Source organism: Pongo abelii, chromosome 15 (genome assembly GCF_028885655.2).
Source record: "Pongo abelii isolate AG06213 chromosome 15, NHGRI_mPonAbe1-v2.0_pri, whole genome shotgun sequence".
NCBI lineage: Eukaryota > Metazoa > Chordata > Mammalia > Primates > Hominidae > Pongo > Pongo abelii.
In genome coordinates, this window is record NC_072000.2 from 110,534,278 (window position 1) to 110,560,185 (window position 25,908).

The 25,908-nt window shown below is 47.2% G+C and overlaps 1 pseudogene and 2 gene segments (V, D, J or C); all 3 read right to left on the minus strand.

Moving 5' to 3' along the window:
• LOC100938028 (immunoglobulin heavy constant mu-like) overlaps positions 1 to 25,908 on the minus strand; it is a 478,283-nt gene that overhangs the window by 135,157 nt on the left and 317,218 nt on the right.
• LOC112128813 (small ribosomal subunit protein eS8-like) lies at positions 15,530 to 21,962 on the minus strand (annotated as a pseudogene).
• Positions 23,597 to 24,246, minus strand: LOC100938562 (immunoglobulin heavy variable 1-2-like). The segment is given in 2 exon segments: positions 23,597 to 24,040; positions 24,126 to 24,246. Coding segments are annotated over 2 exon segments (447 nt in total).

Below are 25,908 nucleotides of genomic sequence, written 5' to 3' on the forward strand. Positions count from 1 at the left end.
CCAGTCCATAGCCTGAGCCAGCCACCACATGTGTGTCCCCAGCCTTTCCCAGAGCTGCCTGGGGGGCTGGACAAGCCCTGCTCCCTTCCCTCCTGCTCACACAGCTGCACAGGGGAGCTCCTGCAGGCTGTTAGCATCCCAGTTTCCAAAGAGCTTTCATATCCACGGGATTCATTTCTTGCTTTTACTATCGTTATTTTGCCTGAGCATTCTCATGACGGCATCACTTGTCAGAGACACGTGCCCTGCACCAAACCCCCACTCCCTGCTTTCTGCAAAGATGGAGTTCCTGAGACCTTCATCTGCTAGAAGGATCTGATGTCTTGTCCTTACATTGGCCAAGCATTGTCTGATATGCCCCAGTTCACACACAGACATTATAGAACATTTGCAACTCTGTGTGAGAATGGTCTATAATTTGGGACAAGTGTCTAGACTCAGAGATGCCTGGATGGAAATATGTACAGGCTGCTCCACTAATGTCACCTGTTTCATCACAGTTTTATGATTTAATAAAAGTCATTTTTTTTCATTTTTGCACATCAAATTTTTTTCTGTGATCCATATTCCTAAGCCCATCTTTGAGCTCATAGCCCTTTCCCAAGAAATCAACATCTAGACCTCCCTCTTCTCAGGGCTCTGAGGTGACTTCCTTAGTGGCATCCTCTCCACCTCCCTGCTGGGAACAGAGCCAGTCGCAGGGCTCACGGGCAGCCTTAGAATGCCTGCTGCTCCGGGGTGCCCCCCTGCTTCTCACTGGAGAAGAGGCCTCTGAGGTAGTCACAGCCTCTTTCTCCACATGAACCCTGAGAGTTCTTCCTGGGCTACACAGCTTGGGGAAGACTGCCCTAAGAGACGTGAAAAGAGAGACATGGGAAGTGGGGTGTCTCAGCTCTTGTCTCCCCTGGGTGGTGTGGCCTGACCTCACCAGCGCCCCAGCCTAACCCACCTGACCTGTTCCCAGGAGCTGTACTGAGCGATGGCTGCACCTGCTCAGTTACCTGTGGGGCCCATTGCCTCTGAGAGAGGTGCCCAGTAAGGGCTCTGCAGGGCTCCCCCCGAGCAGGAGCTGGGCTGAGGGAAATCAGCAGGAGAGAGGGGCTGCCCAGGCCCCGGGGAGGCAGGCAGCGTGGAGAGGACACAGAGGCGAACTGGGAGGGAGCAAGCCAGTCAGGACCACCCTCTCAGCTCTGAGAAATGAGCTGTGCTCACGGAATGCTCACAGTCAAATCCTGCTGGGAGGGCCATCCTCTGCTTGGGTTCTCTACTGTCCAGGGCAGGACATTCAGAGGCGAGGCCCCACCAGGAAGCATCCACTGACTGCCCAAGGCTGTGCATCCCCATAGTGCTGAGCTCATGTCCCTGACCTGCGGCCTCTGGGCCCACACTCTGCTCAAAGTTCCCTCAGGGGGATGAAGGGAGAGGCGGGCCCTAGGGCAAGGGTGCCCAGGAGGAGAGAAGGAAAAGGCAAGCATGTCTTCGTCAGTGGGGGTTTCTCCTGAGAGCAGAATTCATTTCCACACCCTCCAAGTTCCCTCTCGTGGCTGGCACTTCTCTGACCTGCAGCCCCAGGCGGCGGGGCACTCAGAAGAGGGAGGGTCATTCCTGGGAGCAGATAAGGCCTCCTCCTTCTCCAGCTCCTGAATCAGAAACTGAGGCCTCCCCTGGACCTTCCCTGCTTATGACTGGGGCCTCCCACGTGCAAAGCACACCTTCATCTTGCACTGAAGTCTCAGGACCTGGAGAGCACCTCCACACGGGGGCTGGATCCTCCTGGAACTGTAAGTCTTGCTCAGAAAGCCCCGAGGGGGAGCGGGGAGGCAGCAGCAGCACAGCCTTCTTCAGCTTCCAGGGGAAGGGATGAGGGAGGCGGGTGGACGAGCTTCCAACCGGCATGGCATGGGATGCTGAAAAACGCGATGGACTCTGGCCTATTAGAGCCATCTCTCCTTGTCCTGTACCTGCCCCTCAGGGGGTTTAGGGCAGAGGAAATATTGGCTTGTTGTGTGAGTCAGAAAAACAGGTGGGGAGAATGGGCCCATATGCACTGGTTTGCACAGGAAAGGTGTGCTCACCAGCAAGTGTTTCTTCTATTCTTCTAGAAATTAAGTAATCCTGGGACAGGACTTTCCTCCCCAGTTCTGCAAGACTCCAAGATGTCAGAGTATCATAAACATGGAGAATAATGACACAGGATTAGCCCAACCCAACCTCTGATGGTTTCATATCATGTGAAGGAATCTTCAGAGTGTTGATGCTGAAGAGTTTACAGAGTGTGGCTACATCAGTTGCCCTAAAGGGTATAGAAAACATTTTACTGTGAGAGTAGAGAGGAGGAACACAAGTCAAAGTATCAACAGTTGCTGCCAACCAGCCCATAAATAGGTTTCCCATTTGATTGACAGCCAAGAAACCTGGTCTGAGACAGCTGGGCTCGCAAACAATGTCTTGGTGCAGTTATACATTTCTTTATCCATTTTCTTTATGTATTTTTCTAACAATAATATTTTGGTGTCTTTCTCGGGTCAAGGTGGCAGGTCCTCTAGTCATGTTGTTGGAGGGCATGGACGGATGGGTTAGTAAATTATTTCTCAAGATTAGTGGTATCTGTGTGTAATCAAGAGGTGGGAGTGTTTGTGGTGGTCGTAGTTCAGAGACACAGGTTGGGAGTGGGAAAAGTTACTGGGGAGTGGGTGGTTCTCTCCTCATGGTGTCAAAGAGTTGATGGATATGAGGCAGGTTCCTTTGTGATGGTAGTAACCGCTATCAGATTTCTCTGTATGAACAGAAGTGTAGTGTAGCATGTTGTGGCAAACAGCAAGGAGTGTACCCGGGATCCTGGGCCACATGGACAGCAAGCTCAGGGAGCACAATAGGATCCCTAGTATCCAAGGGACAAAAGCAAGGCGTGTCCAATGCCTTATTGTTTCATTGAGAGACTTCCCAGGCCATGACTGGTGTTAAGGTTTAGGGCACAACTGTCTCCAGTCGCAGGGGAAAAGCCAAAGCCACCTCCAGCTTTGAGCCCTGGGCTAGGCCGATGTGCTCTAGGATGGGGTAATGGGGTGTCCTTTCCAAGTGGGCGTGCGCTCAAGTGGACTGACTGGGTATCAGCGCTTGCCGTGTTTGGTTGAAGTGGTGGCCTATTTGGAGGGTTCTGCCCTTTGGATTATAAGAAATAAGTCCACAATACAAGCAGCCACATGGACAGTGGCGAGACCAACAGTCAACAGAGGGGTGCTCGGCTGCAGCTGGCAGGTGTTGATGTTGTTTTCATTTGTTTTTTGATTTTGTTTTTGTGGACAAAATGTGGACAAAATGTTCAGTGGACAAAACGTTCAAATGGGCTCATATCAGATGAGCAGCCAACTGACCCATTTGGCTGGGGAGTGGGTGGTTCTCTCCTCATGGTGTCAGGAGTTGATGGATATGAGGCAGGTTCCTTTGTGTGCAGCAGGGATCCTCTATGGCTAATCATCCGAGGAGAGTTTTTACCCTCAATAGGTTCTCCAGCCCTTATGAGATAAGAGCAACATCAAACATTTGTAAAGATATGGAAATAATATTTTAAATAGCCTCAATAATGCAATGAATATACGCCTATAAATATCTCAAAAGGTGATGGAAAAGTCCTGAAAGCTGGGATGAGGGCGACTCAGCTAAGAGCCTTGAATTTAGGGAGAGTTAGTTCTACAGAAGATGGAGATCCATTGGGTGTCCATTTACTGGACTGGAATTTGAAGGAATTGTTTGAGGAGATCAGTATGTCTCTAAGTTAAACCAGCCCATAATTAAATTCTATTGATTGGGGCCTAAGAGGCATGAAGTTCTATCTGGTGGTTTTTTCTGGATCCAGCATTGTGCGTTTTGAAAAGTGAAATGTGTGACTTGGTTACTATCAGCAAAGTATGCAATTCTGAAGGACATTAGTGCCCCGCCAAAGCCTTGTATTGTGAACTTATTATGTGCAGAGATATGAGCCACTTGATTTATATTTTCAGTATCTGGGAGGCAAGAGACTTTCAGATTTCCTTACCCTGAAGACAGCTCTTATACAGCATCTGAGCTGTTTATAATAAACGTGAAAATGGAGCCATTGGTTCGATAGGGCACCCAATGCTGGTGTGACTGCCTGACATCTGCCTAATTTTGGGGGATCGCCAGCCCCATCCTTTGTTGGAACATATGGCCAAGAGAGGGAGAGCAGAAGCATGCCCCAAGCTCCATCACTTGTCATCCTTGCAGCCCGCAAATGCCAGTCACTGTCCACTCAGTGAGTCCCAGCGTTCTTCCCACGTGGCCGAGAGGTGGCCTCCTCCAGCACTTGGGCACCTGCCAAGTGACTGCGGATATGGGAAGCCAGTCCTGCTGCAAGCAGAAATAACAGAGGGCCTGGATGTGGCTTTATCCTGTCTTAGGAAGGCCTCTGGAGCCATGCTGAGTGTGTGGGGTGCTGTTCCCCTGACCCCAAACACAATAGTCAGCTGGGTGTGTCCAGAACAGTCCGGGTTGTGGACAGCAATCTTCACTTGAATGATTTACAGTCCAATGCCAAAGGGAGCAGTTACTTGCCTTGGAAACTGTCGAGCATCTTAAGGCCACATTGATTGCCCAGAGACACCAGGAGGCATGAGAAGGGGTTGCCAAGTTTCTTTAGTGAAGGAGTTTCTGAGGATACTAACAGAAGAGCCTGTTGATTTTAATTTAGGCACATTGTAGAGCCTTTTGTTGAAGGAAATTTCATTTAGGGGAGGTGATTTATAAGTAGCAACAACAGTGAGGCTAGTTGAAATTTATGGGTGAGGAATATGTTGCACCAGAACCCACAAGGAACAGCAGGATGTGGCATTTGTATGTCCTTAATGAAAGTATGGGGAGCATCTCCTCAGAGGAGGTATCAGCAGCGCTGCGGAGGAAGGCAGATGCAGTGAGAGCCGGCCTGCGAAGCTCTCGTGTGGTGGCAAAGCTGCTGAGCAAGGGTGTCCTTCCCAGGCGAAGACAATCTGCAGCTAAGGGGCTGCTGAGATGGGTGCTGAGTATGACCGGTTAGACACATCTGGAAGAGCAAAGTCTGCACTGGCTGTTGATTAAAGCCGGTCGTTTTAAGAACATTGGGAGTATGGAGCCCTAATGGGTGGGGCCACGGCATGAAGGTTGTGACAATCCAACATAGGGCAACCTTCATGCTATTGTCCTTTCTTCTTCACCGGTTTAAGGACAGGCAAGATTTGGCTGTGAAACAGAGAAGCAATGGGAAAAATCGCCTCTTTATTGATTAGATTTGTATAATAGTTTTTAATCTTCGAAGGTCCATTTTCACTTCTGTTGGAATACATTAACTACATAAACTGGGACTCTTTGAGTTCCATTTTATCAAGCCAATGCACAAGTGCCAAACACCTCATTCCATTTTAATTTAATTCATTGTGTCAGAGTGTATGCCCAATATGACTTACTTTAGGACAAAGGACATTATGATCATGTGAAATCTGGGCAAGGCAACCGCTAAAGTGCAGTGTGTCTATTTCTTCTTCCAAATATATTGATTTCTATTTAATTATTTTAAGGTCATATGGGATACATGTTTAAATCTTGAAATCTAATGAATTTCCTAGGTATAGCTATTATTGGAGCCCCGGTATTGATCACAAAGTTTGCCAATTGGTGCAATCCCGAAAATGCTAAAGTTAAATTACAATGGACCAGTATACAGTTCCGGGGTCAGAGTCTGGAAGGCGTTTCACAGAACTAACGACTGAGTGCCAGCCATGCTGCTTCCTTCTAGAGTTATCTGGGAGAATCCATCCCCTGCCTTTGCCAGCTCCTAGGGGCGCCTGCATTCCCCGGCTGGTGGCTGTGTGACTGACCTCCGCTTCCATCCCACACCTCCCCGGTCTTGGATTCTGCTGCTCCTCTTTCTCCTCATCGGGACCCCAGGGCATATGGCATGCACAGGCCAGGGTGACTGTAACATCCAAGGGCCTCCATCAGGTCAGCCCAGTCCCTTTGGCCCTGCAGGTGATGTCTTTGTAGAGCCCCAGGACTATGGCATGGGCATCTTTGGGGGGCATTCTTTTGCCTGCCGCAGGATCTAGATTCCCCTCTCTAGAACCTGTAGTGTAGAGGGGCACGAAGCCAACCAGCTTCATTTTCAATTTTTGTCTTAGACGTTGTTTCAGTACAGACTTTTGTATATAAACTTTGGATTTCTAATTGGTCAAATGATGGACATTTATTTAAATTTAGTTATATATATATACATTATATATACCAAAGTGATATATAATTATATAAATAATTATAATACTGTTATAATTATGTTAGAAATATACTATTATAATTATATAATAATTACATTTATATAAAATATCTATATATAGTTTCATGATTATTTAGTTCCTTTTCATTTTTGGAAACTATGCTAATATTTCCCCTCTATTGCTCCTCTTTCCCTAAGGTCTCGAGTTCCTCTGAGCCTGATGATGAGCCAGGACAAGAAGGGGCCTGGGCCTCCAGGCAGCAGCATCTCTCCAGGATGCCCCCAGCCACAGCATAAGGAATTCCTACACTTTTGTTATCTTAAACAAAACCTTCTAGAATTCCTTCTAACTCTAGGAGACTGAAATGTACTTTTCTTTCTTTCAATTGTCTCCTGTCTGTCCCTGACTCCCTCACTCCGTTTTTTAATGTTTGGTCATTTATCTCATGAGCTTACTAAAAATAAATTGTGTGCTCAGCAATGGATAACATAGAAGAAATGGATAAATTCCTAGTATGTACAATCTTCCAAGATTGAATCATGAAAAAGTAGACACAGAACTATTACTAGTAAAAGACTGAATCGGTAATCGAAAGCAAGCTTGGAACCACTTCCAAAAGTTTTTGTTTGTTTGTTTGTTTGTTTTTTGAGATGGAGTCTCGCTCTGTTGCCCAGGCTGGAGTGCAGTGGCATGATCTCCGCTCACTGCAAGCTCCACCTCTCAGGTTCACACCATTCTCCTGCCTCAGCCTCCTGAGTAGCTGGGACGACAGGTGCCCACCACCACACCTGGCTAATTTTTTGTATTTTTGGTAGAGATGGGGTTTCACCTTGTTAGCCAGGATGGTCTGGATCTCCAGACCTCGTGATCCACCCTCCTCGGCCTCCCAAAAGTTTTAAGATGGAGAAATACTTCTAAACTTATTTTATAAAGTCAGCATTGTCTTGAAATCAAAACCAGGCAAACACCAAGAGAACATAAATTACAGACCACTCTTACTGAAACACAAAGATGGAAACGTACTCAACAAAATACTGGCAAACTAAACTGAACAGCACATTACAAGGATCATTTGCCATGATCCAGTGGAATGTCCCTCTGGAATATTAGGATGGTACAACATCTAAACATCACTGAATCTGATGGACCACATTATCATAATGAAGGACTAAAATATTATCTCATCAGATGCATAAAAATCATTTGACAAATTTCAACATCTTTCCATGATAAAACCTCTTAACAAACTACAAATAAAGGGAAATTATCTGGACATATTGAAAGCCATATTTAAAAACCCACAGTTAGCATCACAGCCAATGCTGAAAAACTGAACATGCTTCCACTTAGATGATGGAGAAGACAAGGATGCCCTATCTCACCAATTCTATTCGACATAGTGTTGTAAGCCCTAGCCAGAGAAATTAGGCAGGAAAAAGTTACTAAATTAGAAAGAGAGGAGTAAAGGTGTCACTGTTTACAGATGACTGTCTTGTATGTAGAAAATCCTAAAAACCGCCACCCCAAATCAAAGCAAAACCAAAACAAAACAGCTGTAAGTTGCTAATTTGCGTGTATGAAATTGGTGTTCTGCAAGATGAGTTAGTTCTGGAGACTGGATGCACAGACTCCTGAGTCTAGATAACTTGACTGCACCGTACACTTAAAAATTTGTTGAGAGAGTATATCTCATGGTAGGTATTCTTACCACAACACAAATTTTAAAAGTTGTATATGAGGACATTGGTACTGCTTTCATATTATTTATTATGAATGAGTATCCAAAAAAAGTGGTATCAGTAATGAGTTGAAGAATTCATATTGAGGAATAGCCTCAAGAGAACAAGAGGAAGAGATGCATTTAGATTAGAAATCCTCACATTTTAGATGCATTTTAAATGTCTGGATAATGGAGTACTTAAAAAGGGATGTGTCTGTCTCTTCCCCCAACTATTGAGAATTAGTTCCTGAGTAAATCAAAGAACCTCATTTTATCCAGTCCTGGTAGGTCCTGAGGTCCTTCTCTCTGGCATCACAGAATGGGTTAGAGGGCAGGGCTGGCCTAGAGCTCCTGAGACAGTAATGTGATGATGTCCAAAGCTCCATGGGAGAGGAGAGCCACACCACGGGTGGGACCCAAGGAAAGGGCCCAGGAGCTGTGCTGGGCTCAGCACTGAGGAAGCAAGACCTGGGCATGTGGATAGAGGGAGCTGTGCTAGAAACAAGGAAGGGCAGGAGGGAAGAGGGGTTGGAAGGAAAGTAGCCCTGGGGTCAGAATGGCGGGGCTGTCCTTTGCCTGTTCCCATTTGTCTCGCAGACCAAGTGTCCTCCAACCTCCAAATGTCAAGTGACATGTGTGCCACATGAGTTTAGGAGGAAAGGCACCCTACACAACCCTCAACTACCAGGAGGTAGGGGCCGTATCTTAACTCTTTTCTACTTATAAAAAGAGTCAGCTAGGCTGCGCACGGTGGCTCATGCCTATAATACCAGCACTTTGGGAGGCTGAGGCAGACAGATCACATGAGGTCAGGAGTTTGAGACCAGCCTGGCCAAGTGACAAAACCCTGTCTCTACTAAAATTACAAAAATTAGTCAGGCGTGCTGCTGGGCACCTGTAATCCCAGCTACTTGGGAAGCTGAGGCAGGAGAATCGCTTCAACCCGGGAGGAAGAGGTTGCAGTGAGCCGAGATTGCACCACCTCACTCCAGCCTGGGCAACAGAGCAAGACTCTGTCTCAAAATAAATAAATAAATAAATAAATAAATAGAGAGTCATCCACCCTGTGTAATTTTTTGTTTTAGCTCTGGGGTAAAATCCACCCCCGGGCTGTGGAAGCAACCAGTCACTCCTCAGACTGGGACGGTGTCTCTGGGGAAGACAGAGGTGGGTTCAGAAGAAGATGAGATTGCTGGGCCTTCTCCTGTGCCCGGTGACAGCTCCCGAAGGTGAGCATCTCAGAGGCCAGACATGGGCTGTGGCAATAACTGTGATGTCCCATGATTGACAGGGACTGATTGTTCTTGTTCCCAGTTGTCCTGTCCCAGGTGCAGCAGCAGGAGTGAGGCCCAAGACTGGAGAAGCCCTGGCCGCCCCCTCCCTCACCTGGCACAACTCCGGATTCTCCATCACAGCCAGCGGTTACTGAGGAGGCCGGGTCCACCGGCCCCTAGATAAGGGGCTGCACTGGCTGAGGAGCATCGATTGTAAGGGAAACACGAACCACCACCGCCTCTCAAGAGCCTCATCTCCATCCAGAGACTCATCATCCATCCAGATGGAGACTCATCTCCATCCAGAGACTCATCAACAAGCAGCGCTCCCTGCGGCCGAGCTCCAGGAACGCACAGGACAGCCAGGTATTCCTGTGGGAGACACAGGAAGGGGATGCCGTGTGAACCCGGACAGGACCCGCCCTCCTGAGGGCCTGAGATGTGCAGGACGCACTCCACACTTGGGTCCACTGAAGAGCAGGCTCAGATCGGAAGTGGCAAGGACTTCTCCTTAGAATCTGAGGCTTTCTTTTCTCTAATTCTCAGATGTCCTCAGGGACATTTCATTCTCTTCTCTGTGGCTCTGATTTCCCCCTTTCTCACTGCAGGCAAAAAAGGATGAAATAACTTTCTCCACTGGCAGATAGGCTGTTTCAATTTCATAGAAACCTTCCCTTCATCCGGCTCCCACGTGGTCTGCTTTCCTTCCTGAAAAACAGGTCATGTTCAGGATTCACACTTGCTCGAGAAACTCTTCCCTCAAACTCCAGTTCAGACCAGGCACACCCTTTCCCACATCTGTCCCCACGTGGACCCTTCCATCAGATGACCCCACCTGTCCCCAGGTGGACCCTTCCCTCAGACGAGCACACCAGTCCCCACATGGACCCTTCTCTGAGAGGAGCACACCAGTCCCCACGTGGACCCTTCCTTCAGACGAGCACACCTGTCCCCATGTGGACCCTTCCCTCAGAAGAGCACATCTGTTCCCATGTGGACCCATCCTTCAGACGAGCTCATCTGTCCCCAAGAACCCTTCCCTGAGACCAGCACACCTGTCCCCACGTGGACCCTTCACTCAGACAAGCCCACCTGTCCCCAAGTGGACCCTTCCCTCAGATGAGCACTCCTGTCCCCACGTGGACCCTTCCCTCAAATGAGCACACCTGTCCCTACGTAGACCCTTCTCTGAGAGGAGCACACATGTCCTTAAGTGGACCCTTCCCTGAGTCAAGCACACCTGTCCCCAGGTGGAACCTTCCTCCACAGGAGCTCACCTGGCCCCACGTGGACCCTTCTCTGAGAGGAGCGCATCTGTCCCCACATGGACCCTTCCCTCAAAAGAGCGCACCTGTCCCCACATGGATCCTTCCTTCAGATGAGCTCACCAGTCCCCACATGGACCCTTCTCTGAGAGGAGCACACCTGTCCCCACGTGGACCCTTCCTTCAAACGAGCTCACCTGTCCCCACGTGGACCCTTCCCTGAGACAAGCACACCTGTCCCCACATGGGCCTTTCCCTCAAAGGGGCACAACTGTCCCCACGTGGACCTTTCCCTGAGACAAGCACACCTGTCCCCATGTGGACCCTTCCTTCAGACAAGCACACCTGTCTCCATGTGGACTCTTTGCTCAGAGGAGAACAGGTGTACCCATGTGGACCCTTCCCTCAGATGAGCACACTTGTCCCCATGTGGACCCTACCCTGAGACAAACACACCTGTCCCCACGTGGCCCCTTCCCTGAGATGAGCTCATCTGTCCTATTCCCCAAGGCGAGCACGCCTGTCCCCACGTGGACCTTTCCCTGAGACAAGCACACATGTCCCCACATGGACCCTTCCCTCAGAGGAGCATAACTGTCCCCATGTGGACCCTTCCTTCAGACGAACTCACCTGTCCCCACGTGGACCCTTCCCTCAGAGGAGCACACCTGTCCCCACGTGGATCCTTCCCTCAGAGGAGCACACCGGTCCCCATGTGGACCCATCCTTCAGACGAGCTCACCTGTCCCCATGAACCCTTCCCTGAGACAAGCACACCTGTCCCTACGTGGATCCTTCTCTCAGACGAGCACACCTGTCCCCATGTGGGCCTTTCCCTGAGACTAGCACACCTGTCCCCACGTGGACCCTTCCTTGAGACAAGCACACCTGTCCCCACTTCGACGCTTCTCTCAGATGAGCACAACTGTCCCCACCTGGACCCTTCCCTGAGATGAGCTCACCTGACCCTACGTGGATTCTTGCCTTAGACAAGCACCTCTGTCCCCACGTGGACCCTTCCCTGAGAGAAGCACACCTGTCCCCAGGTGGACCCTTACCTCAGACAAGCATGCCTGTCCCCAGGTCGACCCTTCCCTCAAAAGCACACCTGTCCACATGAGGACCCTGCCTTGAGACAAGCACTCCTGTCCCCACATGGACCCTTCCCTCAGACGAGCTCACCTGTCCCCACGTGGACCCTTCCCTGAGACAAGCACACCTGTCTCCATGTGGAACCTTCAGGCAAGCACACCTGTCCCCACATGGACCCTTCCCTCAGACGAGCTCACCTGTCCCCATGTGGACCCTTCCTTGGGACAAGCACATCTGTCTCCATGTGGAACCTTCCCTGAGACAAGCACACCTGTCGCCATGTAGACCCTTCCTTCAGAAGAGCTCACCTGTGCTCAGACACCACCAGGGGGGCTCGGACACTAATAGGGTGACTCAGACACTAATTAGGGGCTCAGGCACCATCGGGGTCCTCAGACACTAATAGGGTGGCTCAGACACTACGAGGGGGGCTCAGACACCACCAGGGGGCTCAGACACTAGCAGGGGCGTTCAGACACCACCAGCAAGGATCAGACACAAGGGGGTTGCTCAGAAACCACCAGAGGGGCTCAGACACCACCAGAGGGCGCCCAGCAACCACGGGATGCTCAGAACCTACGGGGAGCGCTCAGGACCTACAGGGGTCGCTCAGGACCTGGCTCAGGAGCAGATGCAAAGAGAAGCTGAGGTTTCCGTTTACTCTGTGGGGATTCCTTGTCCTGCCCTGCAAAAGCCTTGCTCAGCAGCTGTTATTGTTTCTTCCCTGGAATTCCCTAGTTCCTCTCATCCGAAAAGGACTTAGAGCAGAAATCCCATTTAACTTTTCACACTTCATTTTCAGTCTCCTTCTAGCGATATTTCAGTAAAATATTAATAGGAAATAATGAAGCCACAGTCCAAATGTTAGCATCATGCAAAGATTCGTGTGTCTTCTCCACTCTGTCAGTTACGCCTTAGGAAACTCTTCTCTCAATCCACTGCTCAGTGTACACTATGGCGTTGTGTTTTGTTCTTTGCTTTCATCTGCTTTGCAGGGAAATGAAGCACCATTTATTGGGACATGTCCTCCATTTCTGATGGGGTCCCCGTGGTCTCCACCTCAGATGGTTTTGCCACCATCTTTAATCCGTTAATGCCTTCAATCGCCCTCACCATCCATGTAATGAAGCAATGAGTCCCTTTACTTCATCTACTTGTGTCTCCATGAGTCAGTTCACTTCTCTTCATTCTCACAAAGGACAGCCACCCTCAGGACACTACTTCAGAGCCTCCTGCAGCCTTGGGTGGTAAATCTATTAAAAAGCCCCTGCTGTTTAGAAGGAGTGTGTATTGGAAACTTAATCCCAAATTCCATAGTGTCCAGAGGTGGGAATGTTAAGAAATGATTAGGCCATGAGGGCTCTGCCCTCATAAAGCAATTAATGCTGTTATCGTCAGAGTAGCTTACTTATTGTGGTAGCAGATTAGTTACTACAGGCCTAGGTTCCTCATTACAAAATGAGTTTAGCCCCCTTTCCATCCTTTGCACATGCTCTCCTGCCTTCCACATGGGCATCACAGCAAGAAGGCTCTTGCCAGATGCTAACACCTTGATATTGACTTCCCACCCTCTAGAGCTGTGAGAAAATAAATTTCTTTTCCTTATACATTAGCCAGTGTGTGGTATTCACTCACTGCACCACAAAGTGGACTAAGACGAAAAATCAGTATCAAGAGGTGGGGCTGTTGCGATAACAAATATCCCAAAATGTAGAAGTGGAAGTAGTAATGCACAGAGACTGGAATAATTTGGAGGATCATGTTATAAAAAGTCTAGATTGCCATGACTAGAACACTAGGGGTATTCTTTTGAGGACTCAGAAGAAGAGAGCTGTGAGGAAATTCTGAAACTTCTTAGAGATTATTCAAGTGATGACCATTAGAATGTTGGTAGAACTGTGGACAATAAAGGCCGTTCTGATGAGGTCTCAGGAGAAAAAGAAGAATAGCTCATCAGAAAATGGAGCAAAGGCCATCCTTGCCATAAAGTGGCAAAGAATGTGGCTGAATTGTGCTCATCCCTAGGTCTTTCTGTAAAATGGAAGTTCAGAGCCATGAACGAGGATATATGGTGGAAGAAATTTGAAGCAAATCCATGGCCTCACTTCTAGCAGGCACTTCAGGACTCTGTTCCCTGTGTCCAGGCACAGCACTCCTTGGCTGCCCATGCTGTGGCTCAGGAGGACCTAGGTGTGGCTCCAGCCATCACTTTAATGGTACAAGTCATCAACTTCCATGGCATCCATGTGTTGTTAATTCTGCAGGTGTGCAGAATACAAGAACCACGAGGGCATGGCTTTCTCCACCTAGATTTCAAAGAATGCTGTGGACAGCCTAAGGTCTCGGGCAGTGAGTTGTTGGACAGCCTAAGGTCTCGGGCAGAGATGGAGTCACCACACTGGGCCCTTAGCACAATGCCAAGCAGAAATATGGGTTTGGAGGCACCACAAAGGGTATCCAGTCAGCCTAGGAGAGCTAGAGCCCTGACAGTCCCACCTGTGAGAGTGGCTGAGTGGACTGAACCCAGAAAATCCATAGAGGCAAGACTGCCGGAGGCCTTGGGGCCCATCCCCCTCCCCAGTGTGCACAAGATGCCATCAAAGAGGATGATTTTCCAGCTGTAAGATTTAATGTTGTTCCCTGTTGGGTTTTGAACTAGGCACCCCTTCTCCTTGCCTATCTCTGAGCTTTGGAATGGGAATTTCTGTCCCATACCTGCCCCATTGTTCACTGTATTTGAAAGTAGATAACTTGTTTTGACTTTATAGGCTCACAGGTAGAAACAATTTATATCAGGCTAAATTGTGCTTTGAGTCACACTCATATCTGATTTAGATGAGACTTTGGACTTCAGACTTTTGCACTGATGCTGGATAAGACTTTGGAGACAATTGGGATGGAATGAATGTAGTTTGTATTGTGATAAGGACATAAATTTTGATATTAGGAATGGAATGCTATGGTTTAAATGTGTCTCCCAAAGTTTAGGATTTGGAAAAAATCTGTAATGCTACAGTGTTGAGAAGTGGGACTTTACTATGTGATTAGGTCATGAAGGCTCTGTCCTCATGAATGGATTAATGCCACTATCATTGGAGTGGGTTAGTTATTACAGGAGTGAATTTCTAATAAAAGATGGTTTCCTTTCTCTTGTGGACAAATGGTCTCTTGCTCATCCACCTCTGCTGTGAGATGACGCAGTGAGAAGGCCCTTGTGAGATGCCAGTGCCTTGATATTAGACTTCTCTGACTCAAGCACCATAAAGTATAAATTCCTTTTCTTTAGAAATTGCCCAGTCTCTGGTATTCGGTTATAGTAACAGAAAGACAGACTGAGACGAAGCCATTGTAACATGTGTGAGGTGATATCTCATCGTGGTTTTAATTTGCATTTCCCTGATGATTAGTGATGTTGAGCATTTGACTCTTTATGTTGAGTGAAATAAGCCAGGTGTAAAAAATTACTCCATGATCTCACTGACACATGCAATCCAAAAATGTTGAACTCAGAGGAGTAGAGAGAAGAATGGCGCCTACCAGGGGCTGGCGTCAGGGGCATGTGAAAGCTGAGGCGCTGGTGAAAGGGTACAGAGTTTTGGTTAGACAGAAGGAATTCATTTGAAGATCTATTGCACAGCATGGTGCCTTCCATGATACTAATGTACTATATACTTGAAAACTGATAAGAGAGTAGATTTTACAAGTTTATACCATAAAAAATAAGTATGTGAGGTGATGGACATGTTTATTTATTTGATTTAATAATTTCACTATGCCCGCATATGTCAAAACATCACGTCATACCCCCATAATATATGAAATAGGATATGTTTTTCTAGTAAGCGTGATGCCTCTGTTTCTTTTTTTCTTTTTTTTTTTTTTTGAACAAAACGATAAACACCTTTATTACATGGGTGAAAACAAAACGAGGATTTATTTGCCTTTCCGGGCCTTGATTTTCCTAAGCTAGAACTCCAACTCTTTGCCCTCTAGCCCATAGCCATCTGCTTAGCCACACTGTCCCGGCCTTGAAGTGATGCACGCAAGAAGCTTGCCCTGTTGGAACTGCTCCTCCAGGAGACTGCTGATTTTGGCATTCTTTTTCCTTTCATCATATTTCTTCTGAATTTTTTAAGATCATTTTTTGTTTAAAATCTCTTCTTCCTCAGGAGTCAGCTTGGCTCCCTTCTTGCAGCCCAGGGGCAGCGCATAGTGGGACTCGTACCACTGTCGGTACGGTGTGCTGTCAATGAGCACATGCAATTCTTCACCAGGGTCTTGGTACGAACCAGCTCGTTATTAGATGCATTGTAGACAACATCGATGATCCTTGTTTTACGAGCACAACATTCTGAGCCCCAGGAGAAATTCCCCACGTCCAGCCTCAGGGCACAGTATTTCTTGTTACCTCCCCGCACATGGACTGTGTGGATGCGGTGGGGGCCATTCTTGGTGTTGGCAGCTGGGCGCCCCAAATCATACTTCCGCTTCTTGTGGTAGGCCTTTCTCTTGCACCCGGTTTTGCGGCACTTGTGCCAGTTGTCCCGAGAGATGCCCGTCGCTCGGCGCTGGCTAGAAAGAGGGCCTCTGTTTCTTTAACAACAGTTTCTGGAGATTGTTTTTCCCTTGATCAATGTTTCCTCTCTGCTGTCTTTACACAGTTTTCCTTTCCCAAGGGTTGATTTAAGACAGTGACAATTTATCTATTCTGTATCTGGTAGTTTCATGGAGAAACTTAACGAATAGCCACTTGAAACCATCTGGTGCCACCAAGAAACCATCTGAAGGACACAGATTTTCTGAGTGTAGGCCACAACCATATTTTAACACTTTTTAAATTCAAAATCGGGGTTTAAATTTTGATATTTTACAATGGCTTCTTTGATTCCCTCCCAAGATCTAACTGTTGAGCATGTGAAAAGGGCTGGGACCCAGGTTATGGCTATGCTTGGCATGAAGGTGTCCTGCAGAAATTCCTTTGGCTTTCTACATGGAGCTCAGCCTCTGTATCAGCCAGCTCGCTAGGATGTCAGAGTACTTCTCAAAGATCCTCAGTGTGTTGTTTCATTTTTAGAGGTTTCCAGCCATCATGAGACGTGCTTTGGTTTTAAAATCATCACAAAGTTGTTTACGATTCCAAAAACATACCTGCCATCTGTCCATATGTTTGTTCTGTGGCTTTTGATTTGCTAAAATGCTGTAGTAACTGCAGTAAGTTCTACCGTCTGGATTAATTTTCACCTCAGATGGAAGAGTATATTTTAAGATAAAGATAAAGTAGTAACCGTATATTCTCCTTGGTAATATCCAGTTCTATATTTTGAGCTATGGTCAGTCAATAAATAATGTTATGTCAGGGTCCTCAATGGAGTGCCTGAACATCTAAGGAAAGTACAGAAGTTTCCCTAATTAAGGTACAACCATGGTGAACACAAGCTTGCTATGCACCCATGTCTCCGGTCTGTCTCACTATGTACCTGACACTCATTTTAACCTCACCAGGAGGTCAGTTAACTTTCAATCAGTTTATTGTAATGCCTCTAGGTAATTATATGTGGCAATTTCAGCAGAAATGAAGAAAAAACTTCACCAGATAATCTAACACAGAAGAATGCAAGTGGCCCGGGGCTTGGTTTCACAAAAGCAACATGCACCAGGCAGTTGATTCTCTTGGCTGTCAGCACTGGACACCCAGCATGCTGCCTTCATCCCCTAAATAAACTTCATGATGCCTGGATAGGCTGGCAGCATTCCCGAGACCATATGCCGATACACAGCCGACTGGTAAATGGGACACAATTCTTCTCCACTCCTCCTCTGAAGAATGGTCTGACAATACCCTCTTCAGTTCCTTCCCTCTGCCACCCTGACCAGGATTGTGCCACGTGTGCACAGAAACACAAAATCCCTGATGGGAAGAACGAGGCTGGATCAACCGGACTAGCGGTTTCTTACTGAGGAAATGTGAGGTCAACTTCTAGGGTGGACAATTCAGGAAATTATCCAGCAGTTTTGTAATTGATGGCTATGGAAAAATGAGCCTCTGAGATGAGTAATTACTTATATTCCATTATTCCATGTGAGAAACGGACATCACAGTTCACCATAACTAAATTTTCATAACCTAAATTGATTACTTTAAATTTCTTCCTACATCTTCACTTAAGAATTTTTAATCGTGAATGTGTCTTACCTATATTCCCAATATTTAAAATTGGGCTTTCAAGAGAGTCTAAAGAATTTGAGAACTAAGAACAGTGAAACTCCTGTATGTTCAGCAGCTCCCAAAGCAACACAATATTCCCCAGGAACACTGTTCTGTGCTTCAGCATAATTCATGCTTCTATATTTCCTAATGGCTCCAACAGTGACCCCCCATTCCCACCAAACATTTAGCCTCCCCTTTCTCCACATCCCCTCCATTCATAGATTATACTCTCAGCTCTTTCTAGGGTATCAAAAAAGCCAGCAGACGGACCCTCCTGATCTCCTGAACATGAAACCCAGCACTATCATGTGATCGGCTCCTCTTGGCACGGTGACCTTCAAAGGCATTTCATTTAAATAATTACCTTTTTTTTTCCTTCTGTAACAAAGTGTTTCTTTCCATTGTGCCTTCCCATAAGCATTTTAACATAATTTACTGTCCGACCACAGTTATTAATACACACAAATGCCACAACCTCTTTCTAGCCCTAGAGACCTGATTAATACTTCTTTGGGGACGAGCACACCCTAGAAACACATCCCATTCACATAAACACGGGCACAACGATGATGTGTTCTTCTGTGTAAGCAAGAGTTTACACCATTCTCTGTCCAACTCCACGAGCCCCTGAAGACCAAGACAGGCTCTTTCACACCTGTGCAAGCTCTGGCCCAGGGACGGCCTGCTGAGGAATGGGCTCAGCTGGATCTGGGTCTGGGTTCATCTCTTCCCCTCTCCTGTCCCAAAGCAGGTCCATCACCCTGCTCAGGTCTGAACAAGAGTGTCCAGGTTTGTCTGGCCATCCGACTTTTTCAATGAATAGAAGCTCTCCTATTACCTACTGCATTCATTTCGTAGGACTTTTATAACAAAATACCACAGATCGGATGGCTTACAATACAAAACCAATTTCCTCACAGTTATGGAGGATGAAAGCCTAAGATCAAGCTGCCAGCTGGGTGGGTTTCCTCTGAGGTCTCGCTCCCTGGCGTGCAGACGGCACCTTTTCGCTGTTCTGTGGTAACGTGGCTGTCCCTCGGGGCGTGTGCACCCTCCCTCCTGCTTCCCCTTCTTATAACAACAGTCAGATTGCATTAGGGCCCCACTCCAGGAACCTCACTTTAACTTTTTCACCTCTTTAAAAGACACTAATCCAAGTACGATTTCATTCTGAAGGACCAAGGGTTGGGACTTCAGCACATGAATTTAGGAGGGACACAGTGTCCCCTAGCAGCCTCCTTCAGGGATGTCAAATAAAAGGAATAAAAGGACACTGATGCTCCAGAAGGCCTTGAAAGCTTGCAGCTGCTTTGTTGTGGTGGGACGTGGGTAGGCCCGCACTTTATGATGGCGGGTAGGCCCGCACTTTATCTATGATGGCAGATGGAATGACTTTAGTTTTATCCAACCAGATGACACCAACTATTTGACTGATAAGCCTGGACCCTGGATTTTGTCTGTATTAACCTCCCATCCTCTGTTCAGCAAGTGAGACAGCAAGACAGGGGCTGCAATTTATAAGCTGAAAAAAGACTCAGAAGTTATCACGATAACGCCAATGTAGTGGAAAACGTGTATCCCCTTTGGGTCAGCCCATCGACTGAGGTTGGAGGTCACTAGGCCGTGAGAGTTGGGCTATGTAAATATCCCTGGAACAAGACAGTAAAAGTCCATTGTTCTTTTTAGGTTAATGCAAATTGATCTTGACTCTGGAGCAACAGAAATGCTGAAGAAGGTATTGACTAAACTGATAACAAAATGCTATGTGGCCAATACCTCTCCTATTCTCGTCACACTGGAGGAGATATTAGGAACAGCTGCATTCACTCGGGAGACCACCTTATTTAACTCCCAGTAATCTACTGTCATTCTCCATGTCCCATCTGGCCTCTGCATGGGCCATGCAGGTCTGTTGTAGGAACTGTGCAGTGGCCTCCTAATGCCTACCTGAGCTAACTCCTTAACAGTCTTCATGATTGGATCATCTTCCCTGCCCCAGGGCAGGTGGTGTTACTCCAGCTGTGGAACTCCCCACGGGTTGGCAGCTCAACCGGCATCCAGTTTGCCTTCTGCCTGGTCACATGCGTCACCACTTTAACTCTCAGTTGGAATTCCCTGGCAGTTGTTTGGAGGGTCACGCCTAAGAAGATATCCATTCTCATGTGTTCTAGGATGGAAGCTATGCACACTAAACAGGGTCTGAGTGGCAGTCCCCCAGGTCGTATCACCAGTTCAACCTGTCTGACTTCCGTGGCCCTTCCGTAACCACCTATTGCTGCTATGGGCCCAGAGAACTTGTAGGTGTTGCCAGGTAGAGCACATTTGTTGTCTGGCCACCCTGACTGGCTCCTTGGCTGTCTCTCTTTCTTTGGTGCCATTGTTTTTCATCACAGTAGGGTGCATCCCTTGCTTACTCAGTTTCTTCTTTTCTCCTAAGTCAGCAACTACCTGGGGCACATGAAATGTTGGCTGCCCTCCCAGGGGGCTTAAAGTGGAAATCAGTGCACCATGCCATTCGGTAGGCACTGAATACATAATTGTAGCTTTTATTTTGCAGTAAACAATTCATTGTTGGGACTTCAATAATTCTCAGCAGAATTAGCATGCCTCATCCCAACTCCCAGAAGATGTCCTGCAACTCTTCTATAGTCTGCCATTGAGAAGGAGCTGTGGGGGCATCTTCCTCATTGGACCCGGCTCCCTTGGAGCCTGCAACCACTTACCATAAAGGTGCCATCATAGGGCTGGATGGTTTGTGATGGGTGCCATTTTACTCATCTTGAGTCCAGAGAATATAATACTCTCCACCCCCGTCCCATAGAGAAGCCACCCTGTGATCCACTCTCTCCCCTTATGTCTGAATCCAATTCTAAGCTCCCCCAATTCCACAGTGGTGGAATCCCACATTGTGGTACACTGCCTTCTCTTAGGTGGGGGAAAGTTCTGTGGGGCTAACTTCTGCTGGCACCGTTGGCCCACTTTTATGTTGGTGGTGACCACCACAAGTAGCATTTGGCTACAGACTGTGTCCTGGCATTCCAAGGCTTTTGTGTCTGGAAGGCATCCTTTAGCCAGCCTGCTAACGGTTGTTCTGGATGTGGAGTGGCCCTCTGTCACATCCTCCACTTGTAAGGCATGACAGGTAGTGCAGTTGTTACTCCGAGGCAGTATATCTCACTTCAGCTTACTTCTGTCTTTGAGACCAGGGTCTTAGGGACACACACTTATGTCCTTGCCTTTAACACAGTCCCCACCTAAACCCCTCAGGGTAACTGACTACATCTAATTCACAGGGCTGTCCCTGCACTAGAACTCCCAAGGTTTGTATTCATTTCACTGTGACTTTAGCTTCTTCAAAGGCCTCATCCTCCCTTTTGGAACAGTTGCAGTGGGGCACCTTCTTGACTAAGTGCCATGGGGGCCTAAGGGGTTTGCTGAAATGGGGAATAAAGGATCGCCAATGTCCCAGGAGGCCTTGGAAGGTTTCCAACTGCTTTGGTGTGGTGGGACATGAGTAGATCTGCATCTTATCTTACCTATAATGAAATATGGAATAACTATAGTCTTATGTGACCAGATGACACCAAGTGTTTGACTGATAAGCTTGGACCCTGGACTTTGTCTGCATTGACCCCGCATCCTGTGTTCACCAAGTGAGACAGCAAAGCAGGGGCTGCAGGGCAAGAACCTTTATGGACTCGTCCTAACCTTCATCTCCTTCCCACTGGAGTTCTACATCGGACACCGGGACTTAGGCTCCCAGGATGACATAGTCATAATAGTCCTAACGCATTGGTGTGGCAGTCAGCAACACTTTAAATGGCCTACCAAATAAACAATGGTCTCCAATTTGCTATCCTATCCCTACAGGCGGCATCTCATTATACTTACAGCTGTTCTTGTGGCTGACACACCCTAGCCTGTGCAGTGAGCTCTGCCTCAGTGGTTGCTCAGAGTGCAGTCAGGAGTGGCCAACAGCTGCAACAGCTCAGGCATTTGACTGTCACTTTGTCACATCATTGTCACATCCACCTCAGGCAACAGGTCCTCCAGAACTTTTGGCATTTTGGAGACATCCCTGTACACTCGCAGTGGGCCCCATCCATCAAAGATTGCAGCTGTTGGGCCCACAGAGATGTGCATGGCCCTCCTGGGATTTCCCCACAGGTCTCCCCTTCCTTGACACCGTTGTCTAAGAACTTGTGGGATTTTCTTCGACCTTGTTCTGGGCCTACCAGTTGTCATGCTAGACCCCTATTGACTGTAATAGGTGTGGCACCACATCCAAAAGGCTAAAGAGGAGACCTGGAGCCCATGAACAAGACCTAGGGTGTATTGAGGACTTCCATACAATGTGGCCCAGGAAGAGTGTGTTGCACAGGAAAACCACTACCATTTGTAAAACGTGTAGTTTATATTATGATTTTCACTTAGCACCCTCTACCTAGCAACCTCCAGATTTAACAAAGAGCCTCAATCACCTGGACATCCTGTGTTCCAAGGGATAGGCCAGGGCTTCAGATGTCCTTCACAGACAAGGAATAAACTTCTGGGTTGACAACTCCTGGATTTCTTAGCTCAGAGCTCTGAACATACATTCTTCTTAAACTATAGGGTCATTCTCACAGTGTGCTTAAATTAACACTGCCAGGCTTTTCTGGTATACATAGATCTGAACACACACCTCATAAAACCATGTATAAGAAAGTGTTCATCAAGACTTTGTATTAGGAATATGTATATTTAAACAACCATGAAATACTGCTACTCATTTACTATGATATTATAACGGCTACACAGCAAAGCATTAGTGAATACTGACAAGGCTCCAGAAAAGAAAGTCTTATTCACTGTTGGTGGGAACATAAAATGGCACTCCCTTTTTGGAAAATATTTTCATTATTTCTTTGGAGTTAAATATGGTAATTGAACAGATGACGCTAAGGTACTTTATTCAACTGATTTTTTGTTTTGTTTTGTTGTTTTGAGACAGAGTTTCGCTCTGTTGCCCAGGCTGGAGTGCAGTGGCGCGATCTCGGCTCACTGCAATCTCCGCCTCCCGGGTTCAAGAAATTCTCTGCCTCAGCCTCCCGAGTAGCTGCAATTACAGGCACCCGCCACCACGCCCAGTTAATGTTTTGTATTTTTAGTAGAGAAGGGGTTTTACCATCTTGGCCAGGCTGATCTTGAACTCCTTACCTTGTGATCCACCCGCCTCGGTCTCCCAAAGTGCTGGGATTATAGGCGTGAGCCACCATGCCTGGCCTATTCAACTGATTTTAATACTTACTTCTACACAGATATTTTCATGGGAATGCTGCTATCAGCTTTCTTCAGTAGAGCTTTTCCTCCTCCATGAATTTTGCTTATAGGGTGATAATTATATAAATAATTCTCATATAATTGGGCCAGGCGCAGTGGCTCATGCCTGTAATCCCAGGACTTTGGGAGGCTGAGGAGGGTAGATCACCTGAGATCAGCAGTTCGAGACCAGCCTAGCTAACATGGTGAAACCCTGTCTCTACTAAAAATACAAAAATTCGCCAGGCGTGGTGGTGGGTGCCTGTAATCCCAACTACTCTGGAGGCTGAGGCAGGAGAATTGCTTGAACCTGGGAGGTGGAGGTTGCAGTGAGCTGAGATTGTGCCGTTACACTCCAGCCTGGGTGGCAGAGTGAGACTCTGTCACAAACAAACAAACAAACCAAAAAAAAAAAAAAAAAAAAAACCAAAAAACTGAAAAAACAAAGTTCCCATATAATTAGAGTATATACTTCTTTGTTACTTTTTTCAATTTATTAATGACATACTGTAAACAACATTAAAAATAATAATCCCTTTCATTTCTCAGCCCCAGCATAGCTGCCTCCTCCCTGGGGTTTCTGACACTCTCAGGATGTGGGTTTTCACACTGTGTCTCTCCACAGTAATAGGTGGCTGTGTCCTCAGATCTCAGGCTTCTCAGCTCCATGTAGGCTGTGCTGATGGACGTGTCCCTGGTCATGGCGACTCTGCCCTGAAACTTCTGTGCGTAGTTTGTGTTACCACTGTTAGGGTTGATCCGTCCAATCCACTCAAGCCCCTGTCCAGGGGCCTGTCGCACCCAGTGCATATAGTAGCTGGTGAAGGTGTAACCAGAAGCCTTGCAGGAGATCTTCACTGAGGTCCCAGGTTTCTTCACCTCAGCCCCAGACTGCACCAGCTGGACCTGGGAGTGGGCACCTGTGGAGAGGGCACAGGAGTGGATGAGATCTCCCTGGACTGGACTCAATCTCTTTCTCATCACTGGGACTAGGGAGACTCTTACCTGTAGCTGCTGCCACCAAGAAGAGGATCCTCCAGGTCCAGTCCATGGTGAGGAGCTGAGCTCTCAGGGGATTCTCTAGAGGACGGATGTGGTTGTTGGGTGATGCTCTCAGGGCAAGGACAGATCTGTATTTACTTCAGTAAATCTCAGGTTATTTGCATATTCATGAGGGATACTATTTAATAGCTCTAGATTTGATCCAAGATGAGAAAGAGAACACACATTATTTATAGGCCATGCAACAGTGGGACGCTGAAGTCCCTGTCCTAATCCTTGTTTAATGATGTGTGTCCCCTTGTATGCCCAGAACTCTGCTAAAATAGATTGTCTCTGCTGAAAAGAAGTTCCCACAGAACATGGTCCTCCAAGTGAACCCATACTTAAATGGCACTTTGACACCTTCATACTTTTCTGGGCTTTGTTTTCTGCATGTCTTACCACTGTCTCTGCTAAGATTGGCAAGCACTGAATTAATAAAACCATCCCTTTTCTCCATCTCCTAACTATTAAGATATCTGAAAATCCTAGAAATTTCTCCTTTTAAATGTGATTCTCATTGACTTGTTAGGTTAGATAAATCCTACAAATAGAACTGTATACTTAAAGACACATCAATAGTCTTTACTAAATTCTTATTTAACTTATTAAAGCATGTTTGTTCAAGAAAAGGAAGACATCAACCCCTGGGAGGAACCTCTCCCCAGCCTCCTGTGCACCTGCTCCAGGGCTGCAGCCTGTGCTGGGCGAGTCCTGAGCGCTCCCTGCCACCCAGACCTTGCACTGCAGGGAGCTTCCTGTTGGGTTTCACAGAGCATTTTTCTCTCAGCCTCTGTAGCTCACTAGGAAGTGACTGTGCCCTGGCTCAGAATGCTCCTTCAGTGACAACATGAGCTGATGACACCACCTCTTGAAATAGTGAATGGGCCTTTGGAAACCCAATGTCCTCTTCAGGGTGGCTCCAAGAGAAGAATCACTAAAATCACCAGGGAGTCCCTTTCCTGGAGGTCTAGATGCACTGGATCAGTGGAAACAAAGGGAGGCTAAAACTCTGTGGGGGTTGGAGGTGGCTCTTTTCTCGTTTCGGCTCTTGCAGATGAATACTGCATCTGAGAATACCTGAAGCTGCAGATGGATGTGGATTAAAGCTCACTCCACGTCCACTGTTCCAATAACTCCTACTCAAACACACAGAAACACAAACACAAACATACACACACTGTGGCTGATTTTCATAGTTATGGGCCCCTAATTTTTCCTTCTTCGTAGTATCTTACTCAGGGAAGTGCCGCTGACCCTGACCCTAGGCCTCAGTATGTGACTTTCTTTCTCAAACAGATCTAAAGCAATCACACTGCCCTCTTTAATCCACATTAATGATGCTGTTGAGGAGGTAATGTGTGGGGCAGGCGAGCACGGTATGTTCTTACAGTTGACTCTCCCTGGGTTGGTTGCCCTCTTCTCCTGAGCAGTGACCTTTATGAGGAGTCTCCAGTGATACATCTGATTTTCTCTTTCCTCCCTTCCGCAGATGCTGCACCCAGGGCTACCGCCTTGAGTCTGACTCCTCTTGGCTAATTTTATCATTTGCATGACAGAGGAAGGCTGAGGAGGAGGGGTCTGTAATATGGAAGTATTTCCTTCCCCCACATAAACTAAGATTTTGGAGAACACCTTCCCTTGGATGAGCTTTCTAGAAAAGTCTTTTTGTGCATCTTTTCTCAGTGATTACTCCTCCCCAGTTTGTGGCTGTAGGGAATCTATTTTAATTGCTTCCACAAGAACC